Source organism: Astatotilapia calliptera, chromosome 11, assembly GCF_964374335.1.
Source record: "Astatotilapia calliptera chromosome 11, fAstCal68.1, whole genome shotgun sequence".
NCBI classification, from domain to species: domain Eukaryota; kingdom Metazoa; phylum Chordata; class Actinopteri; order Cichliformes; family Cichlidae; genus Astatotilapia; species Astatotilapia calliptera.
In genome coordinates this window covers 6,475,466-6,502,835 of record NC_137432.1, presented here as the reverse complement: position 1 = coordinate 6,502,835, position 27,370 = coordinate 6,475,466, and the positions used below count along the sequence as shown (strand labels likewise).

Genomic DNA, 27,370 nt, shown 5'->3' with positions numbered 1-27,370 from the left:
CTAATCAACAACACTAACACATACATATCTAATCAATCACATCCTGAACACACAGCAGTTGCTTAAAATAATCTCTTGAACATGCAGTGATAAACAACTGCATATGAAAAGTGGAGGAAAACAGAAAAGGCATGAAAATAAAAGCAAAAAGGAGCAGCAGCCACAACATTGCAGGGGGGACATCATAAAGTGTACAGTAAGGAAAATGGCGCAATCTCAACAATATAAGTCATTATTCTGATGGCAGTGTTTTGCCATTCCATAAAACATCTCTTGCTACATTCCTACTATGACATAGTTTCACCTCCATTTAAAGATTTATCAGTACATTTGTGCACTGGAGCTACCCACATGCAGTATTTCATTTGCAGACTACACTAAAACATGTTTAACAGGCAGCTAAAATTCAATATTAGACTTCCTTATACCAGCCAGAAAACCTTAGAGGAATGTAAGTTAAAAGACACATAACTGGGAATTTTATCCTAATTAACAGAGGTTCACACAAGGCTGTGAAACACTAAGCTGCAAAAATACCTTGTTAGATTAAGGAAAATGCTTTTTACACAAGGCAGTGAAATCCAACTGTCCAGCAGCAAACTGCTGGATACAGCAGGGAAAATGCTTAACGCTAATTACAGCCTGGCGTAACAGATATACACTCGAGAAAATGATAATATTACAGTTGTAATTACTGCCAATTAGAGAAAAATTAATTATTTATGAAGGAATTTATTTAAGCAGGAAAACAGAGAGAAGTGATTTGTTACCGGGCAGTGTGGAGCTATAAATATTACATAAGAGGAACTAATCTAAAGATATTAAACTCTACGATATGTTCTGAAATGACTTGACTGTGAATTTCCAAGACACTGATTACTGCTGTATTGTGAAACTGTTGCATTATCTGTGAGTCCTTCGTGACATTTTTGGAAGCAGTGTTAAACTTAGCAAATATTAGAAAAGAGCTCTATGATCTGAGGTGGCTGACATGAACGATGAGTAGCTGAAACCATGTGAAAAAGGTTGCTTTGGTTTTGACTAGATCCTGTAAATGACTGTGTATGGAATTTAACAATTGTGAGGCAAAAGACGCCACACAAAAAGTTAGGCCTGGTACTAGAAGTAATATGTATTTTAATTGCATATCAATTTTAATTCCATTTAGATTGCATAGTCTTAACATAAAGCAATAAATGTAATTGTAAAAAATGTGTCAAACAGTATTTATTTGTCAGTAAGACTACATCTTACTGACAAATATGCATTACATTATTTTTATTACTTTACATTTAAACTATGTAAAAAACGAGTAGAATCAAAATTTTTGTGCAATTAAATTATATAATCTTAAATATCAGGCCTGAATATTTTTTTCCCCAAACGGACACCATGAAAACACACACACACGCACCAATAGTCAAAAACCATTTTTTTAAAAATCGTATTCTAAAATGTCTTTTGTTCCTTACAGAGAAACTACATTGCATACTGTAAAAGGTAAAGAACCAGTGTTTTGACTAACACATAAAACATTTTATATATTATTTTTCACAAATAAATCTGCTGATCTGAATTCTAGTTTTATTAGAAGAGACAACGTTTTTTGCACTTTCTTTCTAAATATAAGCGATGAACTTTTCATTCATTTCTGGCCGTTTCTGACCATGGTTCTTCTGCAGTTCATCCCGGGCTGAGCATGGAAACAGCACCATGCAACAGCCATTTTACAGACCATAATCCAACAGAGTCCCCCTTTTCCAAAGTGATTGACTGAAACAGTGACTTCACCATTATATGAAACTGCACAAACAAACAAGCAGGCCTTGTGCTCACACTAGGTCCTGCATGTAAGAACATCAGCAAAGGGGCCTAATAGATTCTTGTTGAAGATGCACCTAACCCACACCAGGTAAGTGGTGAAGGGCTTAATGTTTTCTGAAAACGTGTAGTTCTGCTGGGGAAGGATATAAGGCATGTAGGTGTTCTCTCCCTGCTCCTGGATCCACACCTCGTACTTCACCTCTCTCACTTTTAAGAATTTCAAATTCCATGGGATCTGCCAAGAGACTGTGAGTTTAGCCTCATTAGTGGTTTGTACTGAAGTTTGACATTTAGGTTCTCTGACCCGGCCCGGATGGACCGTGCTGGCCACCTTGGCCTTTTTTAAGCTGGGCTTGGTCTTCATGCCTTCTTTGAGGACTTCCAGAAAGGATGGGATGTCCACTAAAGTGTCCTGATAGATCCGGAAGAGCCACTCTGGGTTGCGGCAGCAAAGGTGCCTGGGGACTTCCTTGCTTGCCTGGATCCGATCCTGCTCCTCTTTGTCCAAGTGAGCAATGCCTCCTTGTTCCCAGGGTCTGTCTGGGTGGGTGACAGTATTCTCCTCCTTAGTGTTCCTCCAGGAGATGTAGTGAATGTCCATGCCTGGAAGGGAGGCAAGAGTTTTATATGGTGTATACTGCTCAGGGTTCACAGCAAAAGGGAACAGCTCCACCACAGCAGCACCTCTAGGGAGGAAGAGTGAGGTGATAAGCTGAGCTCCATGCATGCTGACCAACATGGAAGCGCCACTGATGACCTGTACAATACTGGGAAAAGACTGCTCTTCCAAGGACACTGTGACCACTCTCATCTGAAACTCTTGGGCCAGCGCCATGATTACCTCTGCTTCATTCAGTATAAGTCTTGTTGTTGACCGACTGAAAACGACAATGTAGTCATCCTTCTTCTCTTTCTCCTTCTCATCCTCACCGCTTCCTCCCTCCTTCTCCATCTCCTCTACCCTTGTAATGTTCATTTTGTCCATCAGAGCTCTGGCAAACTGCCTGATCTCATTGCCTGAGACCAAGATGTTAGCTTTGGGCCCCTGTGGCTGGACAAAGCCATATTGGTACCAGGTAGTCATTTTGGACAAGCCAACATAAGATTTAGTAAAGCACATGAGCTTTCCAAAGTTCTTAAGCTGTTCTTTGAGAAGCGGTTGCTTACTACTGAGAAGACGGTAAAGGTCAAAGTGTGGGCCTTCGCTCCAGCCCTCCATGAACACAAGACGAGCCTCGTCATCCAAATCTGAATACTGGTTCATGGTATAGTAGGCTGGGAGGAGGTCGTCGTGGAATACATGCATGAGGTTATCAGGATTAAACCGATTCAGGATCAGTGTTATATCTGGTACAAACACAGGCTTGGGCATAAACTTTAAAGCAGCAGCTGGGAGCTCTAGAAAGTTGAAATATTGGGTATTGTGATCTTCTACTGAAGACAAGTCCAGCAGGGCAGGTTGGAAACGTCTGGACCCCAGGTTAGGCAGCATGACAGAGGAATTGGAATGGAAGAACACAAACTCCTCTGCCTCAGAGCTGTAACAGAGGTAGTCAAAGCGGCAGATGCGGTCAGTGTGCATCTTCCCAGTGCAGACCATGCGGGTGCCGTGTTCCTGAAGCGCCTGCAGAGCAACATGGTAGTCGATACGGGCCTGTGAGACCTCCTGGGACTGCTGTGTCATATGCAGCTCTTCCTCCAACAGAGCAGCATGCTCACTCAGCTTGGAATATTTCCAAAGCAGAGCTGCGACCACAGAGACCAGCAGACCATTAACAAGTGCACCCACACTCATCCTGCAACCTGCCACTGAAGCCCGCATCACTGCTGCTGCTTAGGACCCACCTCCTGACGCCAACTGGCCTCCAACCTCAGACGGAGGCGACGAGACATCCGCTGCCAGGAGCAGACTTAAAGAAGGGGAAGAAGAGATGAGCACAAGTTAAAATATAGACATTAAAAAATCTATTTAAAAATAAAATAAAATTTAAAAAAAGGCATTGTTGCTACAAGCAATTATCTAATCAACAATATAGCACACAGAGGACAGCTATGATATAATAACCAAATTAATAGTCAGACCTATAAGGTTGCAGTGCTTTTTATGTAAGCAACACAATATCTGGTGATTCATCTGAACGGATCTCAGCTCTCACCTTTGGGAATAGCAGCTGTTTACCTAAGCGAACAAATGAGACATTTTCCTAACCTTACATCCTCTGTCACCCTCCCTGAATATGTCAAGACAAATTACAGTGCGAGGAGGCAGAGAGAAAGGAACAACACTATTGCTTTCAACTCTACTCATCTGCATACTGAGAGAACAAGTGAGTCATTGAGAGACTCAAAATCAAACCAGCGGCTAATAGCAAGCAGCTGCCAGCAGACACACGGCAGCTAGCATGCTAAATACCTACTTCAGGGCCAGCTTGGTTAAAACAACAGTTACTACAATAATCAATTACTTAACATGCTATTCCTAATTTTGAATGATATATGTACCCAGAGGAGGAGGTTAAATTTAAATGTATACTTTGGTATGCCATGCAATAAGTAATAATTTTATAAAAGGCATTTAGAGAGTGAATCGTCCCCTCTCTACAACAGGTCTTGTGACGCAAAGCAAACTAAATCAGGTCAGACTAAACTAAGAATGCACACACGCAAATTAAGCAAATTGTCAAGAACAACACATCGACATGAACCTAGCCTGGGGAAATGTTTGTTTTTTTAGATATAAATGGGTCCTGACCTTGGAAAGAAGATGGTGATCTTCTTTCCAAGGTCAGGACCCATTTATAACTTGCAATGTATGTACTGCTCTAACACTTTTCCAGTACTTTATTTTATCTTGTTCACTGCATCATTTCGTTCCTGTTATGTCATATAAAATTTGCACTTTTGTTTTTTGCTCCCTTGTTGTTGCCCTCCTGGACTCCCCGAGTTTCTTGCATGCTGTCTCTCTTCAGCAGGAGTCGACCTGACTCCCTGGGCTATTTTTGACATCAATGCAAGTACAATATGTTATTGTCAATAGGGTCATTTTTTGTGATCAACCTGAATACACACGGGCACAATATAGGCAAAACTCCCAAACACAAAATTAACAATGTAGTGCATGCTGTACAGTGTAGCGAGGAATGCTCAGACCTCCAGACTGAAGAGACCAAACAGCCACTTCATAATGCACAACACAGAAGAGCCACCTTAACGGGACAAGACTCGGCTGTCTATCTGCATCTAAAGGACAAAGGTCACTCTTTCAAGGATGCCAATGTTCACATTTTGGACAGAGAAGACAGATGGTTTGAAAGAGGAGTGAAAGAAGCCATCTATGTCCACTGTGAGCGACCATCTTTGAACAGAGGCGATGGTTTACGACACCAACTGTCTGCCATTGATAACCGCCCAATCATGATGGGGTTGGGCTAGGCTTCACAATGGGTTCACCCGAAACCTTGGCTGATTGTAACCCACACCCGTTTTCATACCTTGGCTCGTGTGATTAGGTAGAGGATCAATAGGGGGTCCATGACCCTCTTGTGGACACTCCCATAGGGCTTAAAATCTGGGACCATTTCAAATAAATAAGGCAAAGAAGGAAGGAAACAAAGACACACATGGACTGCCACAGCTGAAAGAAAACAGGAAAACAGATTTAACCTGCACATGATTGATGACTGCTTATTTTCATTCTAATCCGATGAGCCCATGATGATGACTACTGAAACCCTGAACCTTCCTTCCTCCAAAACATGGTCCTAAGAGCAATTGGTGGTTCTTTAAGTTTCCCTGAAGATGTTTCACCTCTCATCCGAGAAGCTTGAAGAGATGAAATTTAAAGAACACTTTTCTTTCAAAGCTCCTTAGACTATGATGACCTGGATGACTGAGAACCTTTGCAGACAAATATAAGCAGTTCAAAACGCAGCAATGAACAGCTGCTGCAGAGAATAAAGAAGGGTTGCACCGTCTCGACCTACTCTAGGTCTTAGGCAAAGTCTGCCACAATATGGCACTCTATGTCCAAGGTTTTAAAAGTTGAAGCATCTCGTTTTATTATTTTGTTCTCCGGATGATGACCAGGACAGTATGTCGCTAGCTGGGATGTATCTTGACCAATCTGATGATCATAGCATTTATCTCTTCAGCTAGCTTCATAATTCTCATACAACAATTCTGGTTTTATAAATGTCACTAGCTCATCTTTATTTTCCAAGCTGCTGTCTTTAAAGCCCAAAATGTTACTCTGCAATATACACTAACGGTCATAAGTCTTAGAACACCCCAATTTTTCCAGTTATTCATTCCAATTCAAGTCGTTCAAGTCCAATGAATAGCTTGAAATGGTACAAAGGTAAGTGGTGAACACCCAGAGGTTAAAAAAAAAAGGGGTAAGGTTACCAAAACTGAAAAATAATGTACACTTCAGAGTTATACAAAAACACCTTTTTCAGGGAACACAAAATGCGTTAACAATTTAAAGCTGCAGCAATGGAGGTTGACCAAGCCTTAAAGCTGGTGCTACTAATTCCTACAGCTGTTCTAACTTTTCTGGATTACTTACAACCCCCTCTGTCTGCATAAAAGCAGTGTTGGAACACACTGTGATACCGTACCCTCGTGAGCATCAATTGAACAGTATTGTACTGCAGAAAGTAGTGTGTTATTACAAAAATGGCGAGAAAAAGGCAATTAACAACGGAAAAGAGACAGACCTAGGGCTGCTCGATTATGGCAAAAATGATAATCACGATTATTTTCACTGAAATTGAGATCACGATTATTTGACGATATTTATTTAACCCTTTAAGACCTACTATAGAACCAAGTCCACCAGAGCTTATATATATTTTTTTTTTTATATGCTGTAGTGCCATTTGTGGGAGCATTTCAAGTTCCTATACATCAATACAACTGTTATAGCCCATATTTTAATAATATGTATGCATTAAGTCCATAGTAATTACATAAATTGCAAAAAAGTGCAATAAACTACAAAAAAAATTGAAAATCGCTTTTGTTTTGTTTACATATATTTCTACTTGGAGAAATTTAAGAGGTTTATCCCTCAAAACTTTAAATACAATAAAGTTGCAAAAAATAGTTTCCCACCACAGGAAATTTATTTTGAGTGTCTTCATAGTTTTATTTTGGAGATACAGCAATTTTTATATACTGCAGGAAAAACAAAAAACAATCCTATGATGCAAATTTGCAAAGAAAACAGCATGTGCATCATTTCACTGTGGGAAGTGTTACGAACAGCTGATAGGAACGGCAAAGCGTGTTTCTGGAATATTATGTTTTTGTTCCTGCAAGCGCTTTTTATGCAATTTTTGCAAGGTATATGTGGAACGAAACCGTGACCGAGGACAAGCTGATGGCATCAGATGTAAGTACAACTCCTCCGGTTTCATATGCAAAACAAATTATTGCACTAGCTTACACGGTTCAGGTTCTACAGGGATTTAACAATAGTTACGCAAAACGGAGCTTACTGCTCTGACCGGCTTTAAAGGGTTGACAATGACTTTAAAAAAATAATATAAAATAGTGTGCAACACCACTGAAGTTTTTTTTTTTTAAACTCTCTTTTCAACCAACGGCAGTCACTCTCCAAATAACTTTTGCTTAGCTTTCCGAGCTTCCCTCGGGTCCTCTTAATCAGCGGTCTCCAACCTTTTTTGCGCCACGGACTGGTTTATGCCCGACAATATTTTCACGGACCGGCCTTTAAGGTGTCGCAGATAAATGAGGGAGGGGCTAATAATCGGCTCAGTCATTTTTAATGATCGTTGAAAGCCCAGATCGTAATCGTGATTAAAATTCGATTAATTGAGCAGCCCTAGACAGACCATCATAACACTTAAAAATGCAAGTCTTTCCTACAGAGAAATTGCAAAGAAAGACAAGGTGTCAGTGAGTACAGTTTTCTTTATCATCAAGAAACACTCAGACACTGGGGCAATCTCTGACAGAAAGGTGTCTGCCAGACCCAAAGCCACAACTGAATCAGAGGACAAGTTTCTGAGAGCTAACAGCTTGCGTGGTAGGTGGCTCACAGGCAACAGCTTCAAGCACAGCTTAATAATGGTCGTAATAAGTAAGCCTCACCTGTTTAATCAAAATTTGAAATCTTTGGTTCATCACACAGGATCTTTGTATGCCTTTAAGTAGGCGAAAGGATAGCTCCACTGTCAAACATAAAGGAGGAAGTGTGATGGTCTGGGGCTGTTTTGCTGGATCCAGGGTCGGTGACTTGTGCAGAGTAAGAGGCACCCTGAACAAAAACGGCTATCACAGCACTCTGCAGCACCATGCAGTACCCTCTGGCATACACCTAGTTGGTCAGGGGTTTATCCTACAGTATCCTTGAGTGACCAGCACAGTCTCCAGACTTCATCAAACTGGTTTGGGATTAAATGGACAGAAGAGTGAAAGCAAAGCAACCTACAGGTGCCACACATTTATGGGAAGCTCTGCTGATAAGGGAAGAACTTTGTGAAGAATATTTGATTTCAATTGCAGAAAGCATGCCACAGGTGAGTTCAGCTGTTATAGCTGCCAAAGGTGGCTACTTTGATGAGTCAAAAGTTTAAAATACATTTTGGCCGATAAATTAATTCCTTTTTTTTTTTCTTCTTTTTTTAACTCCAACTGCTTATTTGTACTATGCTTTCATTTCAGAGTGCAATGAGACATTAAATTGTTTAATGTCTCATTGCACTCTTTATTATATAAAAAACTTGAAAAATTGGGATGTTCTAAAACCTTGGACCAGTAGTGTGACATGTAATATACTGTGTGTATGTATGTATGTATGTATGTATATATATATATATATATATATATATATATATATATATATATATGTCTCAGAATGAGACCCTTGAGCGACAGTTGGAACACATCGCGGAACGGATCACTGCAGTTGTGAGGTCTCAGAATCAAAAGAATGACAACACCATGGAACAGAAAGTTTGATACCATCATGGGGAGGCTCGCGGCTCTCCAACGGGAGATTGAGAGACCAGCATCAGAGTGTTAAAGAGCAGCCTGAAAATTCTCCTGGGCTGCTCGCATGGAAATTTACAAAATCAATATCAAAATTGCGGACTCCCATCACGGCACCAGCTGCGGCCCAAGGCTGGAGCCGAACACTGATCCCCCCTCCCTTTCCAAACGCCTTCGATGCTTGTGCCCTACCGGGGAAGATGGCAGTCAACTGGACCAGCGCAGACATGCTGCAGGACCGGATGCGCTGTCTACACCGGCTCTCTCTTACCCTTTACCCGCCCCTGTTGCTTGTCTTGTGTTTCTATGGTGTATTGATAGTCATGTGCTTTTTGTGCTGAGGTGTTTTTTCTGTTATCAAACTGTTCTCCCACTAGGAGCTCAGTCTGAGTGGAGTTTTTTTTCTCCTCCTCTTACCTCATGTTATGTATTTTCGTTGTTTTTTTCCTATCAGCCTACCTTTCTGACACGTCTCCCCAATGTGATGTTTGTGTAAAGTTGGTCAGAAGGTTCCTTTGTAAGTGCGCATGCGCCATTAGCGTGCTGCCTGCTGTAACCCTAATTTCCTTTGGGATTAATAAAGTATTCCGATTCTGATATATATATATATATATATATATATATATATATATATAAATAAATGTGTGGCGGAAACAAAGTTAGTTTTTATAAGCAGCATCTGCAAACAGTTGCTTTATATGCAAATATATACACTGAACTCAAAAGAGGAAACATGCAGGTCATGAAGACTACAGAGGAAAAGGATTTGTCTTTATTCCCCTCAAAAAAAACCATTCCTTTCTGTAAAATAAGCCGATAAAGAATGCTTAATGCCATTTCCCATGACAAAATGTCACAGAAGAAGCACAATGAATGGGAGTCAAAGCACCATATACAGAAGCATCACATTGATGCTGATGCAGCAGTAAAAATAAAGTCAAACGAAGTGTGAAGAGGAGGCTGCTAGTGAGGCTAACATTAGGCTGGCAGCCTGCATGCGCTGTTTGCTCCACAACGACATGGGTGCGCAAGACAAGGCTTGCAGTGCCAGCAGTCCTGTTTAATCTCCCTGACTGCACACTGGCTCCCACAGGGATGCATGTGAATGCCCCCTGCAATTTGACTGAGCCAAGAAACCAAAGGCTTCAAAATGTCAAAGCCACTGCAAGACACCACAGCATGCACAAAACACTCTCATTTGCATCGCTATGTATTACAGGCTGCAAACAGAGACCTGAACAACTGTAAGCTGCTTCCTGGATCTGGTCACATCACAGAGCTAAAGTAAATCCAAAACATGGAAGTGCTTTCCAAAGTCTGATGTCTCTGTGTATACCTACATGTATTTGGAGTCATTTAAACTGACTCTTTGGCAGTGTGATGGAGAGAGCCAATATACTGCCCAAGAATAACAATGTTCAAATAAGGAAAAGGTCACAGCAGTCACCAAATATAATCAAATTTGAGTAAAGGTCTGGCTCCTCAGTAATGGTTATAATACAGAGTCATATTCTTTTTCATATACAGTTGCGGCCAAAGGTTTTGAGAATGACACAAATATTAGTTTTCACAAAGTTTGCTGCTTCAGTGTTTTTAGATCTTTGTGTCAGTTGTTTCTGTGATGTATTGAAGTATAATTACAAGCACTTCATAAGTTTCAAATGCTTTTATTGAGAATTACATCACGTTTATGCAAAAAGTCAATATTTGCAGTGTTGGCCCTTCTTTTTCAAGACCTCTGCAGTTGGCCTTGGCATGTTGTCAATCAACTTCTGGGCCAAATCCTAACTGATGGCAACCCATTCTTTCATAATCAATGCTTGGAGTTTGTCAGAATTAGTGGGTTTTTGTTTGTCCACCTGCCTCTTGAGGATTGACCACAAGTTCTCAATTGGACTGAGGTCTGGGGAATTCACTGGACATGGACCCAAGATTATTTGTTCCCTGAGCTACTTAGGTATCACTTTGGCCTTATGGCATGGTGATCCATCATGCTGGAAAAGGCATTGTTCTTCATCAAACTGTTTTTGGATGGTTGGAAGAAGTTTGCTGGACTTTCTTGAGTGCCCTGAAGCTGTCTTCACAATAATTAAACCTCTTTCCTTGAAGTTCTTGATGATCTGATAAATGGTTGATTTAGGTGCAGTCTTAGTTGCAACAACATCCTTGCCTGTGAAGCCCTTTTTTTGCAACGCAATGATGGCTACGTGTGTTTCCTTGCAGGTAACCATGTTTAATAGGAAGAACAACGATTTCAAGCATCACCCTCCTTTTAATGCATCCAGTTTGCTATTCTAACTCAGTCAGCATAACATAATAATCTCCAGCCTTGTGCTCGTCAACATTCTCACCTGAGTTGATGAGAACATTATTGAAATGATCTCAGCAGGTCCTTTTATGGCATGAAATGCTGTATGATGAAATGCAGTGGAAATTGAATTTTTGAGATTAAGTTCATTTTCATGGCAAAGAAGGATTTTGCAATTCATCTGATCACTCTCCATAACATTCTAGAGTATATGGAAATTGCTATCATAAAAACTGAAGCAGCAAACTTTGTGAAAACCAGCATTTGTGTCATTCTCAAAACTTTTGGCTACGACTGTACATACTGACTTTTCTACTCTCAATCCAGGAGTCAGAGTTGGTGTGATGATGATGATGACGAAGGACAGTACTATCCAAAATATTGGTCTAAAATTTCCATATGTGGTTAAAGTGATTAAGATCTGGTGACTCTATAAGCCTTAGCATATGGCATTTCATTGATCCGTCCTTTTGAAACTATTAAGTGACTTCTCATGCCCTGTGCATGATGGCACATAGTTATCTCGAAAGACACCTCTCCCTTCACAATAGAAATGGATCGTAGGATAAGGATGATAACTCAGAAACACAGTGCATTGATTTGCTGTGACCATTTCCCCCCAGGACATAGGTGGACCCAATTTGTCCCTGCAAAATGACACTCACAGTTTAACAGACCCAGCAGGACCCCTTCTTATAGACATGGGTTCAGGCTTTTAAAAGGTGTGTTCTGACAAGAAGAGACAAAAGCCCCATTTCCATTAGTACCTACTTGGATCGATCGGTTTACAGAGTTTTCCATAAGGTCATAGTACGTGGTACCAGGTAGGGATGCGCCATATCATACCGTTCACGGTAATACCGGCAACAATAAGAAAATGAAATATCGTGATAGAATATGGGTAAAACGCGCATGCGTGGTGCCTTTGTTTTCATACGCACATGGCTGAAAAAGCATGGCGGCGACGGAGAATGAGAAGGGCGAAAGCAGATCGTTGAATGAAACGGATGAACCAGAATTGGTTTGTAAAAATGCTGCAACTTCAGTGGTGTGGAACTGGTTTAGCTTTAGTCCGTCAGCTCTAATAAAGTTGTGGAGTTGTAAAGTATTTTGTCTAGTGTCAATTATATCGTCAGTTATATCGTTATCGCAAATTTTCAAATGTATATTGTGATAAATGTTTTTGGTCACATCGCCTTGCTCTAGTACCAGGCACTATTTTAGTACCTGCTCCCCCGGGGTTCCAAGCAATCTGAGCAGGTACTAAAATGTCAGACTGCATGTCACCGATTAGCGGATGAGTAGTGTCCCTCCATGAGTCCTGAGAGCGTTTCAAGCAAGCTACATTGTAGCCACAGCTGCCCTGGGGCGCACTGACAGAGGCGAGGCTGGCGGACACTGGCGCCACCGGGCCATCTGACCACCACCAGTAGGCAAACATGGGGTTAGTATCTTGCCCAAGGATATTTGGCATGCAGCCAGGAGGCAGCATGTGTCACATATTAATTACGTTGCGGGACACCCGGACACATTGCTATGACGACAACCAAGCACGTTAAGTAGTATCGGATTGTAATAGAAAACCAGTCGATACGGGTCGAGTCACGGCGAGTCGATCCAAGTAGGTACTAATGGAAAAGGGGCTTAACAGCACTGGTGACAAGAGACCGCAGAATCTCAACAAAATCCAAGATGCTAGAGATCCCAAGTTATACTTTTCTAAAGTGACTTAAGCATCTATGACAACCAGTCAGCTACAAAAGAATTCATATCAAACCAATCCACTTTATGTGGACAGTGTATAGGGCAGTTTAATTAAAAATATTTAACAATATATCCTTTATTACGGTATAAACAAAATAAAGAGTTGTTCCTCAATATGGATCAAATCATACAGACACTGAAACTTTGCTTGTTTTAAACATTTCCCCTGCTCATTCAGAGATCCTTTCCTACCATGTTTTCTATCTAAAATTGAAAGCCGCATATGAAATATTCAGTGAATATCTTCCTAGCGATGAGCTGTAGGGATGGAGGAATTGTGAACTGAGCAAGAGCGAATGCAATAGCTATGAAAGGCTTACCTGGCCTCAGTCAAATGACTTCATGTCACTTGATGTGCAAATACAGTTTAGCATTACACGAAGTCTGTGTATTTTGTCTCTTAAAAGGTCCCTTTACTTTTTGCAGTTTAATGTCTTGTAGAATTTATTTAAAATAAATTACATTTTCTGTCACGATTCCACACAAAATAATCCCTTCAGATATCACAACTGTAATTACAGCCAAAGTACTGAATTAAGAACGTGAAACACTTCTAAAACCCTTCTGTCGTTATGACTTTAAGCTATTTAAAATGAGAATCAAAACAAAATGTGAAAACAAAATATCTACAAAAAGTGAAGAATATTTGACATTTTCTGATGATACCTTCTACTGCACATTGACCAGTATGAATAAGCCATGACTGTAAGGTTGATTACAATATAAAATGTTCATTTCTTTATGCCATAAAATTGTGTAAAACAATAATGCAATATAATCACAACATAGTATTTAGAATCTACTGAAATTAAGTAACTGATGTTTATCTCTTGCAGGTTCAGCCTTGGTCACTTTCCTCAATTGAGCCTGTTCTCATATTACGTTAATATACTCAAAAGGAATCCGGATATTTGGAGAAATGTGATTAAGGCAGGACATGAGAGAACATGTTTACCTGGTTACTGTAATACTATTGTTAAGATGCAGTAGTAGATCATATCCCCCTCCTGCTCTTCCCAGCCATTACTCCCAATTACTGTAAGAAGGTACCTTCTAAGTGACACAAGTGATGAGGCTGACTTTTCTCTACTGCCAACAAATGTTTGCTATGGAAATTTGCTCTTTGCATCCAGCTGTGCTGAAACGGAGCCAGTATTATTATTTTGAAACACTAATGTTTTGTTTCCACAATTATGAATGAATTTGTAAACTGGTTAATTTTGCTAATTGTGCTCATCAAGCAACCATAATTCAATTCAATTTTATTTATATAGCGCCAAATCACAACAAAAGTCGCCTCAAGGCGCTTTATATTGTACAGTAGATACAGAGAAAAACCCAACAATCATATGACCCCCTATGAGCAAGCACTTTGGCGACAGTGGGAAGGAAAAACTCCCTTTTAACAGGATATTTCTAATTTTAGAGATGTTGCGCAAATGGAAGAAAGCAGTCTTACATATTTGTTTAATATGTGCATTGAAGGACATGTCCTGGTCAAAAATGACTCCAAGGTTCCTCACAGTATTACTGGAGGCCAAGGTAATGCCATCCAGGGTAAGAATCTGGTTAGATACCATATTTCTAAGATTTTCAGGGCCGAGTACAATAACCTAAGTTTTATCTGAATTAAGAAACAGAAAGTTAGCGGCCATCCAGGTCTTTATGTCTTTAAGACATTCCTGCAGTTTAACTAATTGGTGTGTGTTATCTGGCTTCATGGACAGATAGAGCTGGGTGTCATCTGCATAGCAGTGAAAATGTATGCTATGTCTTCTAATGATACTGCCAAAGGGAAGCATGTATAGTGTAAACATTACTGGTCCTAGCACTGAACCCTGTGGAACACCATAACTGACCTTAGTGTGTGAAGAGGACTCTCCATTTACATGTACAAATTGGAGTCTATTAGATAGATATGACACAAACCACTGCAGCACAGTACCTGTAATACCTACAGCATGTTCTAATCGCTCTAATAAGATATTATGGTCAACAATAACTATCTTTTAAGACACCCAACACCCTCAATGTGTCTGAACTTCCATACTAGCATAATATTTAGCATGGTTAAATAGTATGTGAGCAGTTTTTAATATGTCCCTAACCAATGTTCCCTCTAAGCTCCGCGCGTGCGCAATTGCGCACTGATGGCACGGTCTCTGCGCAGAAAAAATCTGCGTTGCGCACAAAAAAAAAATTCTAACGTGGATTGGAATTAAAGTAAATACATCAACAATTCTGTTTTGCAGTGTTAGTCAGTAAGTGACTGGCTGCTCCAGTATGGGATTAGAAAGATGCCACCTTATCCCATAGTCCAGCCAATCACGTGATTCACATTCACGTATATACGCAGTTAATCATCGTCGTTGACAGGCTATGACAGCGTCCTTATGTGCCGACACAGGTGTTTTAGCTAGCAAAGCAGCGTGGCTGATGTGGAGTGAAGCCACGTTAATGACAACGTGTGCAACCATTGGAGATGTGAGCAGGACGGACAGAACAATAGACGGAAAAAGTGCGGACTTTATACCAGTTTTTAAATTGTGTTGATAGGCCACGTAAAACCAGAGTTGTGATAAAAATATCTGCAATGTTTGGTTTTCTTCCCGAATACTTCCGTTGTTTATATTTACTGCGGGAAGAAATGGTAAAAACTGCATTTTATAAGGAAAACGCTCGAAAGCCTGTGAGCAAAGATGAAACCAAAACCCCCCCACCCTTTCCCATTGGTCGAAAAATGTACCATGTCGACCAATCAAAACATGGCATTTAGTTGTTAAGAAACGGGAGGAAGTTTTAGGAGTGACAGCGGTTTTGAGATGTGAGAGATTTGCGACGTTTAGCGCAAATCTTGTGTCGTTAGTGTGTAGTGTAGTCAATAGTTTTGTTGTGTGTGTCAGAACAATGAGGCGACTGCTGAATGTTACAGGTGTTACAGGAGTGATACCTCTCCTGCTGTCAGGCCTGCAGGTATCAGGCTGTTGTTCTCCTTTATCTCAAAGTGGACAGAAATTATTTTTTGGAGTGGCACAAATAATTTTTGTGGCATCAAATTTGATGCAGAACAGCTGATTGTTCTGTAAATAGTTTGAAATGTTTATTTTAAAAAATGCCTTGGCTGCATTTTTAGGTAAACAAGCTGCAAAAAACTTTGTTGTTTGCATAACTCAGTAACTTTTTTTGAAGAAGTAACTATATAATTAATTGCCCAACATTGGTCATTATTTACTGTATTTTGCAGACAGGGAGTTACAGGACTCTCTTCCAGACCACAGACTCAGACTCATAATACAAGTCAGAGCTTTTTTTTTTTTTTTTTTTTTTTTTTAAAAAAAAAAAAGAAAGTTGTGTTTTCAAAATTGGAGTTCAAGTTATTTTTACTTCCAATAGTGTTAAAATACTACACAGGTCAAGAACAAGGTTTTTTTTTTAATTTGCCAAATGTTAAACTTTATTCTTTACTCATTTATTCTATCTTCTCAATTACAATCACTGTATACAACAGTATCAAAGGACCCCTGCTCCTCAGAACCCCCCATTACTTCTCACCAATTGCATTAACATCCACTGTCATGGGTGTATACAAAACCTTGCCTGCATCAGTTTTGCATACAGGATGTAGAATCATCACGCATCTTTGCATCCCTTCAGCGCTCCAACACTTCACATCTACTTTTTTTTTTTTTTTTTTACTGTCATGCGTTTCCTCAGCAACACATGACAGTAAAAATAGGCACATAATTATTATCAACCATCTACACCAACACCAGGGCCCTTCAGGTGGTCCTAAATCCTAAATAAATTCTATGCATTTAACCTATCTAGTCTAGGTGTAGGACTAATGGACAGACAACATGGCTCTAGCTGTAAGCCCGTGCAAGTCAAGGCTCCCAAAGAAAAGTCACAATATGAAAGACTTTTCTGTCTATGCATCAAGGACTCTGTTCTTTTTAAAGAAAAAAATAGATGTAAGGTAATTAAAAATATCAGACATTTTTTAAACCATAACCAATCAGGCTACAAAGCTCTGAGAAGAAACACAATTAGCGAGTTCATCACTATGAGCAACCATTACTTGTAGTCGTTTGATTTATTATTAATGTGAAAATATTGACTAATAGAACTTAGTCAAGACATACATGACAAAAGCACTAAAAACTAGTTGAATAATGAGCACGCAGCTGCTACTTTTTAAAAACACAGCAGCTGTGTGAGCCTATAACAACAGAGCCCCCTGTTAGCCTAGTTCCATCAGCATGTGACTTTACACTGTCATTTTCTAGCAGCCAAATACTTACAACAGATTTAATAAATGCAAGGATTGGGGTAGTCAAAGGCTGATTTCACTATGATGAAATTCTGCATTAGTTTTGACGCTTATTTTCCTAATATCCAAATAAAATTTCAAAAGCAGGGCTGAGCACACTTCACTGCACAGTAATGCGGCTCACTCATACATTGCTGAGCTAAGAACCACAGCACAGGCTACCAGACTAGTTAGAAAATCCTTTTGTACATCAGCACTTCTCTGCCCAATAAACCGTGCGGTAATGTGCCTACATGTATAATAATTTTCATCAAGCTGCCTAAAGTATGCATGAAATGGCATATATACAGTATATGAGGCAATGTGGAAAATAGCTTTTTCAAAGAAGACATGATTTGGGAGCAAAAGTGGTCTATGCATGAAAATAGCTTCAGCTTGTTTTATAGCCTTAGTTTTCAAGTAAAACGAAGGACAATACAGCTATTTTTGGTCTAAATTGCAAAACAATGTTTAAACAGCTTATTTTAGGCTTGAAATATAAATTATGGATAAATTAAACATGGATACAAGAAAATTATTCAACCCAATCTACCAGTGAGGCCAATAACCTTTTCCTTTGCATTAAAAAAAAACCTTCCTGTTATTGGCTTGATGCAGCATTACAGGCTGACACCACATAATTGCATCATCAGTAATACTTAACAGTACTGCTTTCATAAGACATCTACAGCTTAGTCTGTGCTGCATCCACATCAGTGTAGAAACCACTGATGTCTGGTTCTTTATATGTTGTACCACACTATACATTACATGGAAAAAACAAAACACGTGACCCAGCCACTATGAAAAGGTGAAAGCAGGAAAGGATTTTTGTGTCACACATCAGGTGAGCAGTTTTCATTCAGTTTTCATTCATTAAATCATAATTCCCTGTGATTTTCTAGAAGTTGTGACATAAGCACTTCTTTAGACCAGCTTGGACTGGGAATTGATCAGTGGTACAAAAAAAGAGGGAAAATCTGTCTGTAAGCTTTGTATGTACTAATGTTGATAAAGCAAAACACGGTCAGCATCATCAAATGTTGATAAATTTGGAAGGGAACTATTTAATGGCTAACTAATGCTGAAATACTCTATTATACTTCCATTCAAGACAATGACAGTCTCATTAACTACTAGACAATACCATCCATCCATCTTCCTCCGCTTATCCGGGGTTGGGTTGTGGGGGAAGCAGCCTAAGCAGAGGAACCCAGACCTCCCTCTCCCCAGCCACCTCATCTAGCTTGTCCGGGGGAACACCAAGGCATTCCCAGGCCAGCCGAGAGATATAACCTCTCCTGGGTCCTGTTCCAGTGCGAGCTGGAGGACATCATCCGATGAAGCCAACAGAACCACATCATCAGGCTACTATCTAGTACTTCCCTGGTGGGGAAGCCTGGTCAAGTTTCTGTTGTGGCAGTCTTCCAGACTCCATCTCTGGTGTTTTACATTTTTGCTGGCAATAGAAATCTAATCTCAAGATCTGCCTCAAAGCAGAGTACTGCAGGTTCTACAGCCAGAAAGTGTACGGTCACTTGACTGAGGATGCAGAGGTGAACAGGGATTGCCATTGGAAGCTGAAGGCCAATCAAAGTATAATAACAAAGTAGTAATAAAGTATAATAGAAGCTTTGGTGGACAATGTGATGAGCTTTTGTAAATAACTATATACCAGCTTTCTCAAGTGTAGTCTTCCTATGGACTCAGGAGCACATAGAATGATCCTTGAACATTTCGTTCTTCTTGTTACAGGTCAATTCACCTCTTTCTTTGAACTATCAATCACTGCTCTCTCCATGCTAACACCAGCGTTACTGGGTTACTCTGGAGATGGTAAGCACCCTGATGATGTGGAAGGTAACACGGGGCAGTATTTAGCGTTTTAATGGGGATCCCGGAAAGCCGTGAAGTCTCAGGGAGGAGTGGCAGAAGTATCCTGTGCACTGTAGCTGTTCAGCTGGTCCCAGCTGTTTATCATTCCTCATAGCTCACCATCCCTTCCCTTTTAGAGATAACCATCTCTCTTTTTCCATATCTTTATCTACTTTGAAAATCACCTCAGAGGGCCTACCCCTGCCTCTTTCAAAAACAGATTGAAAAAAAGAAAAACAGACACTGTATCACTAGAGTCCTTTCTTTTCTCCCCTGTACCTGTTTTTAGTTCCCTTCGGCCACTTGATTGCTGAGCTCTTCTGGCTGTGATGATGTGTCCTTATGTGTTGTCATCTTTATTCCTGAACTAAATGTGGCCTGTCAGATTGGATCAAGCTGCCTGGAGCTCAGTGTGGCACCAAAGAGAATTAACGGCCCAGTAGTCGTTATCTGGCTGTACAAAGACAAGTCACATAGTCTGTCAGAAAATCTTCCAGGTCTGTGTTTGACACATCTCATGTCTACCCACTTGCCTAGATCAAACTGAGACAGATTACTTGACTGTTTGATAGCCAGCTCTTTAACAACATTTTCTTGCTTCCCTATATCATTTGCTAACAGTGACCCACTGTGCCTTCTGCAATATAGCAGATATAACATCAAGGCTTTTGTGCTGTCTCTTCTCCCCCAGGGATACAGGCGATGCAGAGGCTGGCGTAGACAATCTGCAGAATGTGTGTGAGTAAGTGACAGACAGACAAAAAAGGAACAAAGTGAGAAGGACAACCTCTGAAAACACTGCAGCACAGCACTTCAGCGCTGCCTCAGGACAACAGGCAATATTCCAGAGAAGGGACCGAAATAGAACAGGAAAAAAAAAGCTGGATGAACACTTAAGGATATCTGCCAGTGAACAAGATCTCAAGTTGCTGATCCTATCCGTTTTGGAGACTTGGGAGTCCTGTAAATTTAGAAGGATTTTCTTCCATACAAATTTGTGGAGGGCATGGTGGCAGGGGAAGAAAATCTTGAGCATCCTTTGGTGTTAAACTACTGTTAAAGGGTATGTCCATTTTCACTTGAATTAGAATTGTCTGCAAATAGTGACATATTAGTCCTTAGTTGTTAGGATTAACATTATCACGCCTGTGTGCAGCAAGGATGATGCAGACAATAACAAAATCTGTGTCAGGATGAAAGAGTAAAGGTATGATTTCAGTCTGAAGACATCTGCTGCCAGTTCTGCACAACTGAAGTTAAAGTTCCCACAAGAAAATCTGACTACAAACTACTCCAACATCATTTATCTACTTCTAAATTGGTGCTTTGTTTGTCATCTACCATTAAAATTTTCCTTTGTCTGAGTCATTGATCTTAATCTGAAGTCTATTTTTTTTTCACTTCTCTGTAACAGCAATAAGTCTTAGCATTTTGAGAGATTTCCTCACAGTTTCATTTCTGGAAAAAAATGGCAGGAGATGCCATTAACTAGTCAAGAATTTATATTCTCTGCTGTAGCTAAGCATACTAAAAATACCTTTAGAAACTAGTGCTAGAACTGAGCTTTAAAATCCCTTTACAGTCAATTAATCCTGAAAGAAATAAACATACATGAAAAGACTCACTAGTCCTCCAAACAATATAATCCATCCATTCATATACGTACTTACAGTCACTTAACAGGGTCACATGGGCAGCATTCCAAGCACAAAGGGATGTCGGTGGTTTCAGAGGCAAAAATAAAATAAATAATAGATAACCACAATTTAGTACCACCTTTACACTTAATTCTAAATAGATATTTTCCTTCTGTTCTTAATGAAGGCTCTGGCAAATGTGTACTTCTTGTCCCTGACACTTTAGGTAGGGCAAAACAAATATCAGGTCAATTAGAAACCCAAATCTTAGGAACTTAAAAGCTTTTTCACAGGATCTCCATGCATAATTCATAGCCACTCTGAGACAATCAGAGGTTTCACTAACTTCTGTTTTGCTCTGAAACACAAACAAAGAAGGATTTCTTTAAACTACAGCCTAAACTGCATTTAAAAATGCAATGAGTGTTTGAAAACCTGGCAGCCTGCAGTGGTCATATGCGATAGAGCCTAGTGAGGAACTAAATGGAAGACAGTCCTGGATGATTCCCAGAAACAAGCTTCAGACCAACCAACCTAGTCTTTACACTATACATAACTTCTGGTGTAAAACAGAGAAATAATTTTAGGAGACACTTCTGATAAAGCACCGGTTGGTCATACCTATACTAGCAACAGGCTTCGCATTGGAGCCTGTTAGAAGATCAGACTCAGAGTTTCTTCCATTTGGAGCCAAAGCCTTCCAAGTAACATATGTTTGTGTTGTCCTACACACTCTGAAAGCACTATGAACCAAGCCAAACGTAACAAAATACTATATGAAGGTTTCTGGGGTGTCACGCTTTTACCATGAACACAGCAACAAACGTCCAATGTCATGGGTTTAGGAGCTGGTAAGAGAAACATGAGCCAGCTGTCACTCATTCAAGTGTCAGACATTAAAGTCTTCTATAAACTGTCTCAACAGCACCCAAATTAGAGAGCCTGAACTTAGTGAATGGGAGCATAATTATTCAATGAAAGACAAGAAAAAGATGATTTTTGAATAGGAATCATAAGGTACTCCCACATTGGCTTCAGCCCCAGTATAATTGGCACAAATGGCTTGTTACAGTCTTCTGAAGCCAAAAGGCCAAAACCACCCACAGGTACTTCCCAGCTGTAGTGGGTATTCTTGAGCTTATAATCAACACACCATTATATGGGTCAACTGCTCTGAATATGAGCTGGTTAGGAGACAGTACAGGAATTGTACCTCCTACGCTAACATAATCAGAGCATTATAAAATACAGCTTCTGCTGGCTCACTGTTCTACTTTGCTGACATGGGACCAAACTAACTGAGTTCTTGACCTTCTTTGACACAACATTGATTTCAAGTGTAGCCCTAGTGTTTACCAGAGAGTTATAGACCTCTATCTGGGGTGATGGAGTGATCAGAGTCCATCAATTTCTATAAATAACCTATAAATTTAAATAACCAAGTAAGTCTCAGCAGAGCTACCTTCTCCTGAGTCTAACTACAACTCCATCACTGTAGCAGCGGATGAACCATTTCTTCATGAGCTGCAAGTGCTGGTTAGTGCAGGACTCTAGCTCACAGCAGAAGGTACCAGCTTCAGTCCAAGACAGAGGGATTGGAGTATGTCAGTGGAGCATGCTCTCTGGGGAAGCAGCTGAATAATATCAAGGACTGCAATAATGGTGAACTGGCCACTGGGCCAGCAGGCAGGAAACTTATGTGTGTAGAAGAGCCACAACTAGCTGGTTAGCAGTGACTGAACTTTAAAACAATCAGATTTTGCTCAGTAAGTTCAGCAGTTCAGCAATAAATTGGCACATATACTTGGCCACCCATTAATATATATGTGTGGCTCATCCAAATAAAAACTAAAACAATAAAACATTGAGCCCACTTAAAACCCAAAGTTCAATAAGCTTTAGGAAGATGACCTTCATGTAATACCTAAAGTGTTCTCTAATTGCATTTTTCGTTACATGTATAATGAATTTCTAACAAAGGCTGCAGAGTGCTACACCCTCCAAAGCATGCAGAAAAAAAGAACAAAAATGAAACAAACGATTTTTATGAAGGATGAAAAAAAAAAAAACCATGCCTAAATGACAAAAGCCTGGATGTGCCTCTTCTGGTGCCATATTCACTGACACTGTGGGTCACTGTGCCAAAAATGGTGCCTTCCATTTATCTGACTCATGGGACTGATGATTTGAGGCACATGTACATCAGCTCCACCACCAGCCTCTTAAGCTATGATCACCTGAAGAGACCTCTTATGGTATAAATCTCTCTCCAGAGGCGTTTGTCTGCCTTTGCAGTGGTATGTTTTCTGACTTAGCCTAATGTATAATCTGCTTTCCAACAAACTGAACTGAACCCATACTGTGTGCACCAGAGTTGCTGTAAAAAGTAATGAGAGTCAATTTTGCTCAGCACTTAGGGGATATGGAAATGCATAAATATCACTTATTTCCACTGTTAAAAATGTAAAGGTCTTCACAGAGGGGACTCAAAATCTGCTAAATAAGCCAGAGCTATAGTGAAAGGTTGCAGAGAATGGCTTTGAATTATTCCAAAGACAAGAGCAGAAATGCAGATCATATTGGAAGTATAAAAGGGACAGGGCAAAGAAACAAAGCCAGGTGACACGTCAAGTCAAATCGCTTATGGTGATGTAATCAAGATGTGACATTATAACCACTGGATCACTTTATTGGTAAATATAAATTATTGAAGGAACACAAGTATGGTTTTAGGGAAAATGGAAGTACTACTTATGTATTAATGGTGATGTTGAAGAAATGCCACAATACTGATCTACAGAAACTTAATACAACATATTACAGTGAATTATTGAGAAAGTTGGTGACATAAAGGCACAAGCTCATACCTGGATTAAAAAGCTGTTTGGAAAATAATGTGAAAATTCATTCATCATTTTCGTAATTTAGAAAGGCTACATTTGGATATTTTAGAGATTGGTCCAAACATTTTTTATGCTTTTTGCACTGCTTTTAATGTGAGTAGCTTCCCACTTACCCTCTATCTTGCTTATGGAACATTGCTTTTCAAAAGAAGACAGATGGATAAATTGAAGGAACGAAGGTTTGCAGATGTGCAGCATTTTGAAAATGACTACCTTTGTGGTTCTGGTGTTAAAACAAACATGAATTCTCACTAGGATTTCAGTCTGTTTGGATTAATGTCTGATTCAGAAAACATGCAAAAAGAATATTGGAAACTCCAGAAATATGAAATAACATCTTGTCTGTGAGTTTATCGACCATGAATACCACAAAAGCTTCACTGTGGTATTTTTATTTTCACAGCTCCAGTGTCATTACTGTGAACACCTCTTGTGAACCAATATAGAGGCAACAGCAAGCCGGTTTCCATTTGCTCAGAGTGCTAGGTTACAAAGCTGCACACCAAAGGACCATGATCAAACTGATAGTTATTCTTATTTTTGACAGTACTTATTATTATCAATCAGCTGATAAATGAATATGACAAAAGGGGATGTGTGGGATTAATCCTCCCTTTCTCAAAGGAAAACACAGCTATGGATGCATATGAATGATGTTTGCCTTAGATAATCACTGACTTGAGTCAAGTGCTGCTGACTCTTATAATTACAGTTCAAAGATACCTTGCTTGTATTCTGTGGTTTAATCTACAGTTTGCTTTTGAAATATATCATAACTTTCTTATCACACAAACAGTGGCGGTTGGTGGTTAAAAGAAAAAAAATAAATTTTGGGTGGGTGCAATTGGGTCTGACAGATCAAACAATGAATGTCATGAAAAAAAAACACAAACACAAATAACCCAGCTGTTCTACTATACTAAGCCTGAAAAAAGGTGAAGCTTCATGCTATTGTACAAGTGGCTACAGCTGCTCTCATGTCTTTTGCACTTTTCTGTTAAGTGCTTTATCATATAGCCTGCAGGGGAAGGTTTGTGTATATGCTCTCCCACGGTCCGTGGACTGCTGCTGTCTAATTTTGGATGGTCGAGTTCAAGCCCTTTGATTCTTTTCTTCGACCGACTGCCTTAAAAACAGAGTGTTGCTGTAAACAAACAACTGATTTTAACCCTGTTTCAGCGGCACTTGAAGTCACCATTCTTGGTCAAAAGCTAGCTAATGAGCATCTGTTCTTCTTCTTCAAAACAAGAGTGGCTGTGGTGTGACGATGTGTGAATGACATTGAATCAAATTCTTAAACAAGGCAGGTAATCCATGCCGACTGGTTCAGGATGCACAAAATTGCACCCAAAGGGGTGAATTCAATGCTCCAACTGACATGACAGGAAAACTTTCAGTGTGTACATAGACTCCCATTACTCTGTTTAAACTAAGTGCGTGTTATTTACAACATCACCCAAAAATCTATATTCAAACCCTTCATGGTCACAAAACTGAAAAATTGAAACTGTTAATTGCATTAAAGGACTCTGCCTGGAGGTTAGACTCCAGGACTTTTAAGAACCATGTGGAACGTTTACCAAGAAAATTAGAATAGAATGACTTTATTGTCCAAATTAATGGAAAATTGTCAGAATAAAAATTCTGGTGGCTATCAGCCAACATACATACATATGCATATAAAAATTCAAGACAACTATAGAAATAAATCACAGCATCTTATTAATTAGTACGCTGATTGCTTTTGGCACAAATGATCCCGTATACACCTTTTTACTAGCTAGATGCATCCTATAAAATCGTTCAGAGGTCATTATTTCAAATTCAAAATAAAGGTGTCACTTTACTTAAGACAGCCTGATGACAAAGCTTATCCAATGAAGTTTGGTGTCGACCAATCAGTTCTGACAATCCTGTTCAGTTCTTCCTATTTTCAACAATCGAGGTACCATACCAGACTAAGATACTGAACTGAAGCATGCTTTCAATCAAGCTGACATCAACTCTTTCCACAGTTGTGGCTAACTGCAGAGCCTCCCAATATCCTGATAAGAAAAAAATTCTTATTAGCAGTCTTGTAAATGGAATTAGCATTAACTATAAAAGTTTATCTTTACATTAATATATGTTCCCAGACTTCCACAGACTGACCAGAGAGTGAAAGACCTTTTATGGAGCCTGTGTAATTCAAGACAAGCTCTTTCACATTGGCAAAATTAATCAACAACCAATGAGAGTTATGCCATTATTCCAACCTACATTCCTGAGCAAAACAGTTAGAGTTGCTACAAAAGAGATCCACAACAGCTATGTCGTCAGCATATTTTAACATTTTCGCATTCCTATCCTGCAGCTGCATGTAATTTACATAAACATAAACTGGCATAACGATGGAACATACCGTTGAGGGGCCCCGTAGTAACGTGATTTAACTGACAAAATTTATTGATGACAAAGGTTGGTTGGCTGGTTATGTATGTAGAAACAAATCTTGATTTAAATCAACAAGTTGCAGGCTCATGCACTAGAATTGCACACTAGAATATTGTGCAATCCACAATTTTTGCTTGATTAACCTTCTAGGTCCACCTTGAATCCTCTTGATTCTGTGGATCACAGTGCATTACAGTTTATCTATCACAGGTGATTACTGTCTTACTCACCATTGCACCTTATATGAAAAAGTGGGGTGATCCTACCTCGCAAATCGAAGAGAGCAGCACTGTACCAAGGCTCGATTGCAAATAGTACCTGCTTACCTTTGTTCTTAGACTTTATTTAAACACTGTACACAGCACCTCTTAGATGTACAAAACTATGAATCTACATTCTGTTACCTTTTAACATGTAATATTTATTTATCTTCAGATATATTGTGGTGCTATATGATTTGGCTATGTGTCTAAATTTGCTATATGGTTCTTGGAAATAGATCTCTTATTTTAAAACATACATTTTACATTTATCAAATGTATCATTAAATATAATAAATAACCGCTAAAAAAAAATCTTAATAATAATCGTAGCTACATGCATGAATGTATTTTTCAGGTTAGGTTAAGTACTACTTTATACAAACACGTCAAACACATCTATACGTGAGCTGGTAGCCGCTGGACACGTTTCCCCCTGTGATATTTACCAACACCTGCAAAGGCAAAGCCCGGTGACAGTGAAGCTGAAGGAATTTCACAAGAACAGAACTGTGTCCCAGCAAAGCAAAAAGCTTTACCTGAACTGCAACTCTTACCTTAGGTCTAAGTGAAAATGTTGATTTTGTCTTTCAAGACAGTTGAGAGGTTAGCTCATTTGGGCAGCATCAGCGTCTCAGTATGTTGCAGAGTCGAAAGCAAAGACGTGTAGTGGAAACGGAAAGAAAAGCATACCGGCGTACACGGCAGCTGTGAGTAACCAAAAAAACACCCGCGTGTTCAGTCATGAAATTTCTCGGAGACTCGGCCGGGGGGTTTTGCTCTTGTTTACAAGCTAGCCTAGCGCTCACAAAAGCAGAACCAGAGAGATCATCTGCCTGAATACCGACTCCACTCTGCTGTGTCCAGTCTCCACCTACCGCCGAGGGGAATCCCGCGCTCAGATCTCGCGATGACACGAGCTCTCTCACAAACGCTCCTGTGTGTGACTACCTAGTAGTGATGTGCGATACCACTGATTTCCTTTCCGATCCGATACCAAGTAAAATTCAGGGTGGTATCGATGATGCTGATCCGATACC

At 39.8% G+C, this 27,370-nt stretch overlaps 1 protein-coding gene across 1 annotated transcript; it reads right to left on the bottom strand.

Annotated features, from left to right (window-relative positions):
* Positions 1-1,599: 1,599 nt before the first annotated feature.
* pomgnt2 (protein O-linked mannose N-acetylglucosaminyltransferase 2 (beta 1,4-)) lies at positions 1,600-27,191 on the bottom strand. The gene is made up of 2 exons (XM_026185201.2): positions 26,888-27,191; positions 1,600-3,734 (listed from the first exon to the last, which is right to left on the bottom strand). Exon 2 carries the CDS (start codon positions 3,644-3,646, stop codon positions 1,838-1,840), a length of 1,809 nt encoding a protein of 602 aa, XP_026040986.1. The 5' UTR covers positions 3,647-3,734; positions 26,888-27,191; the 3' UTR covers positions 1,600-1,837.
* Positions 27,192-27,370: the final 179 nt, after the last annotated feature.

Bases quoted from the DNA above. Each gene is read 5' to 3' on its own strand.
- pomgnt2 (XM_026185201.2), bottom strand. From the start codon at position 3,646: ATGCGGGCTTCAGTGGCAGGTTGCAGGATGAGTGTGGGTGCACTTGTT.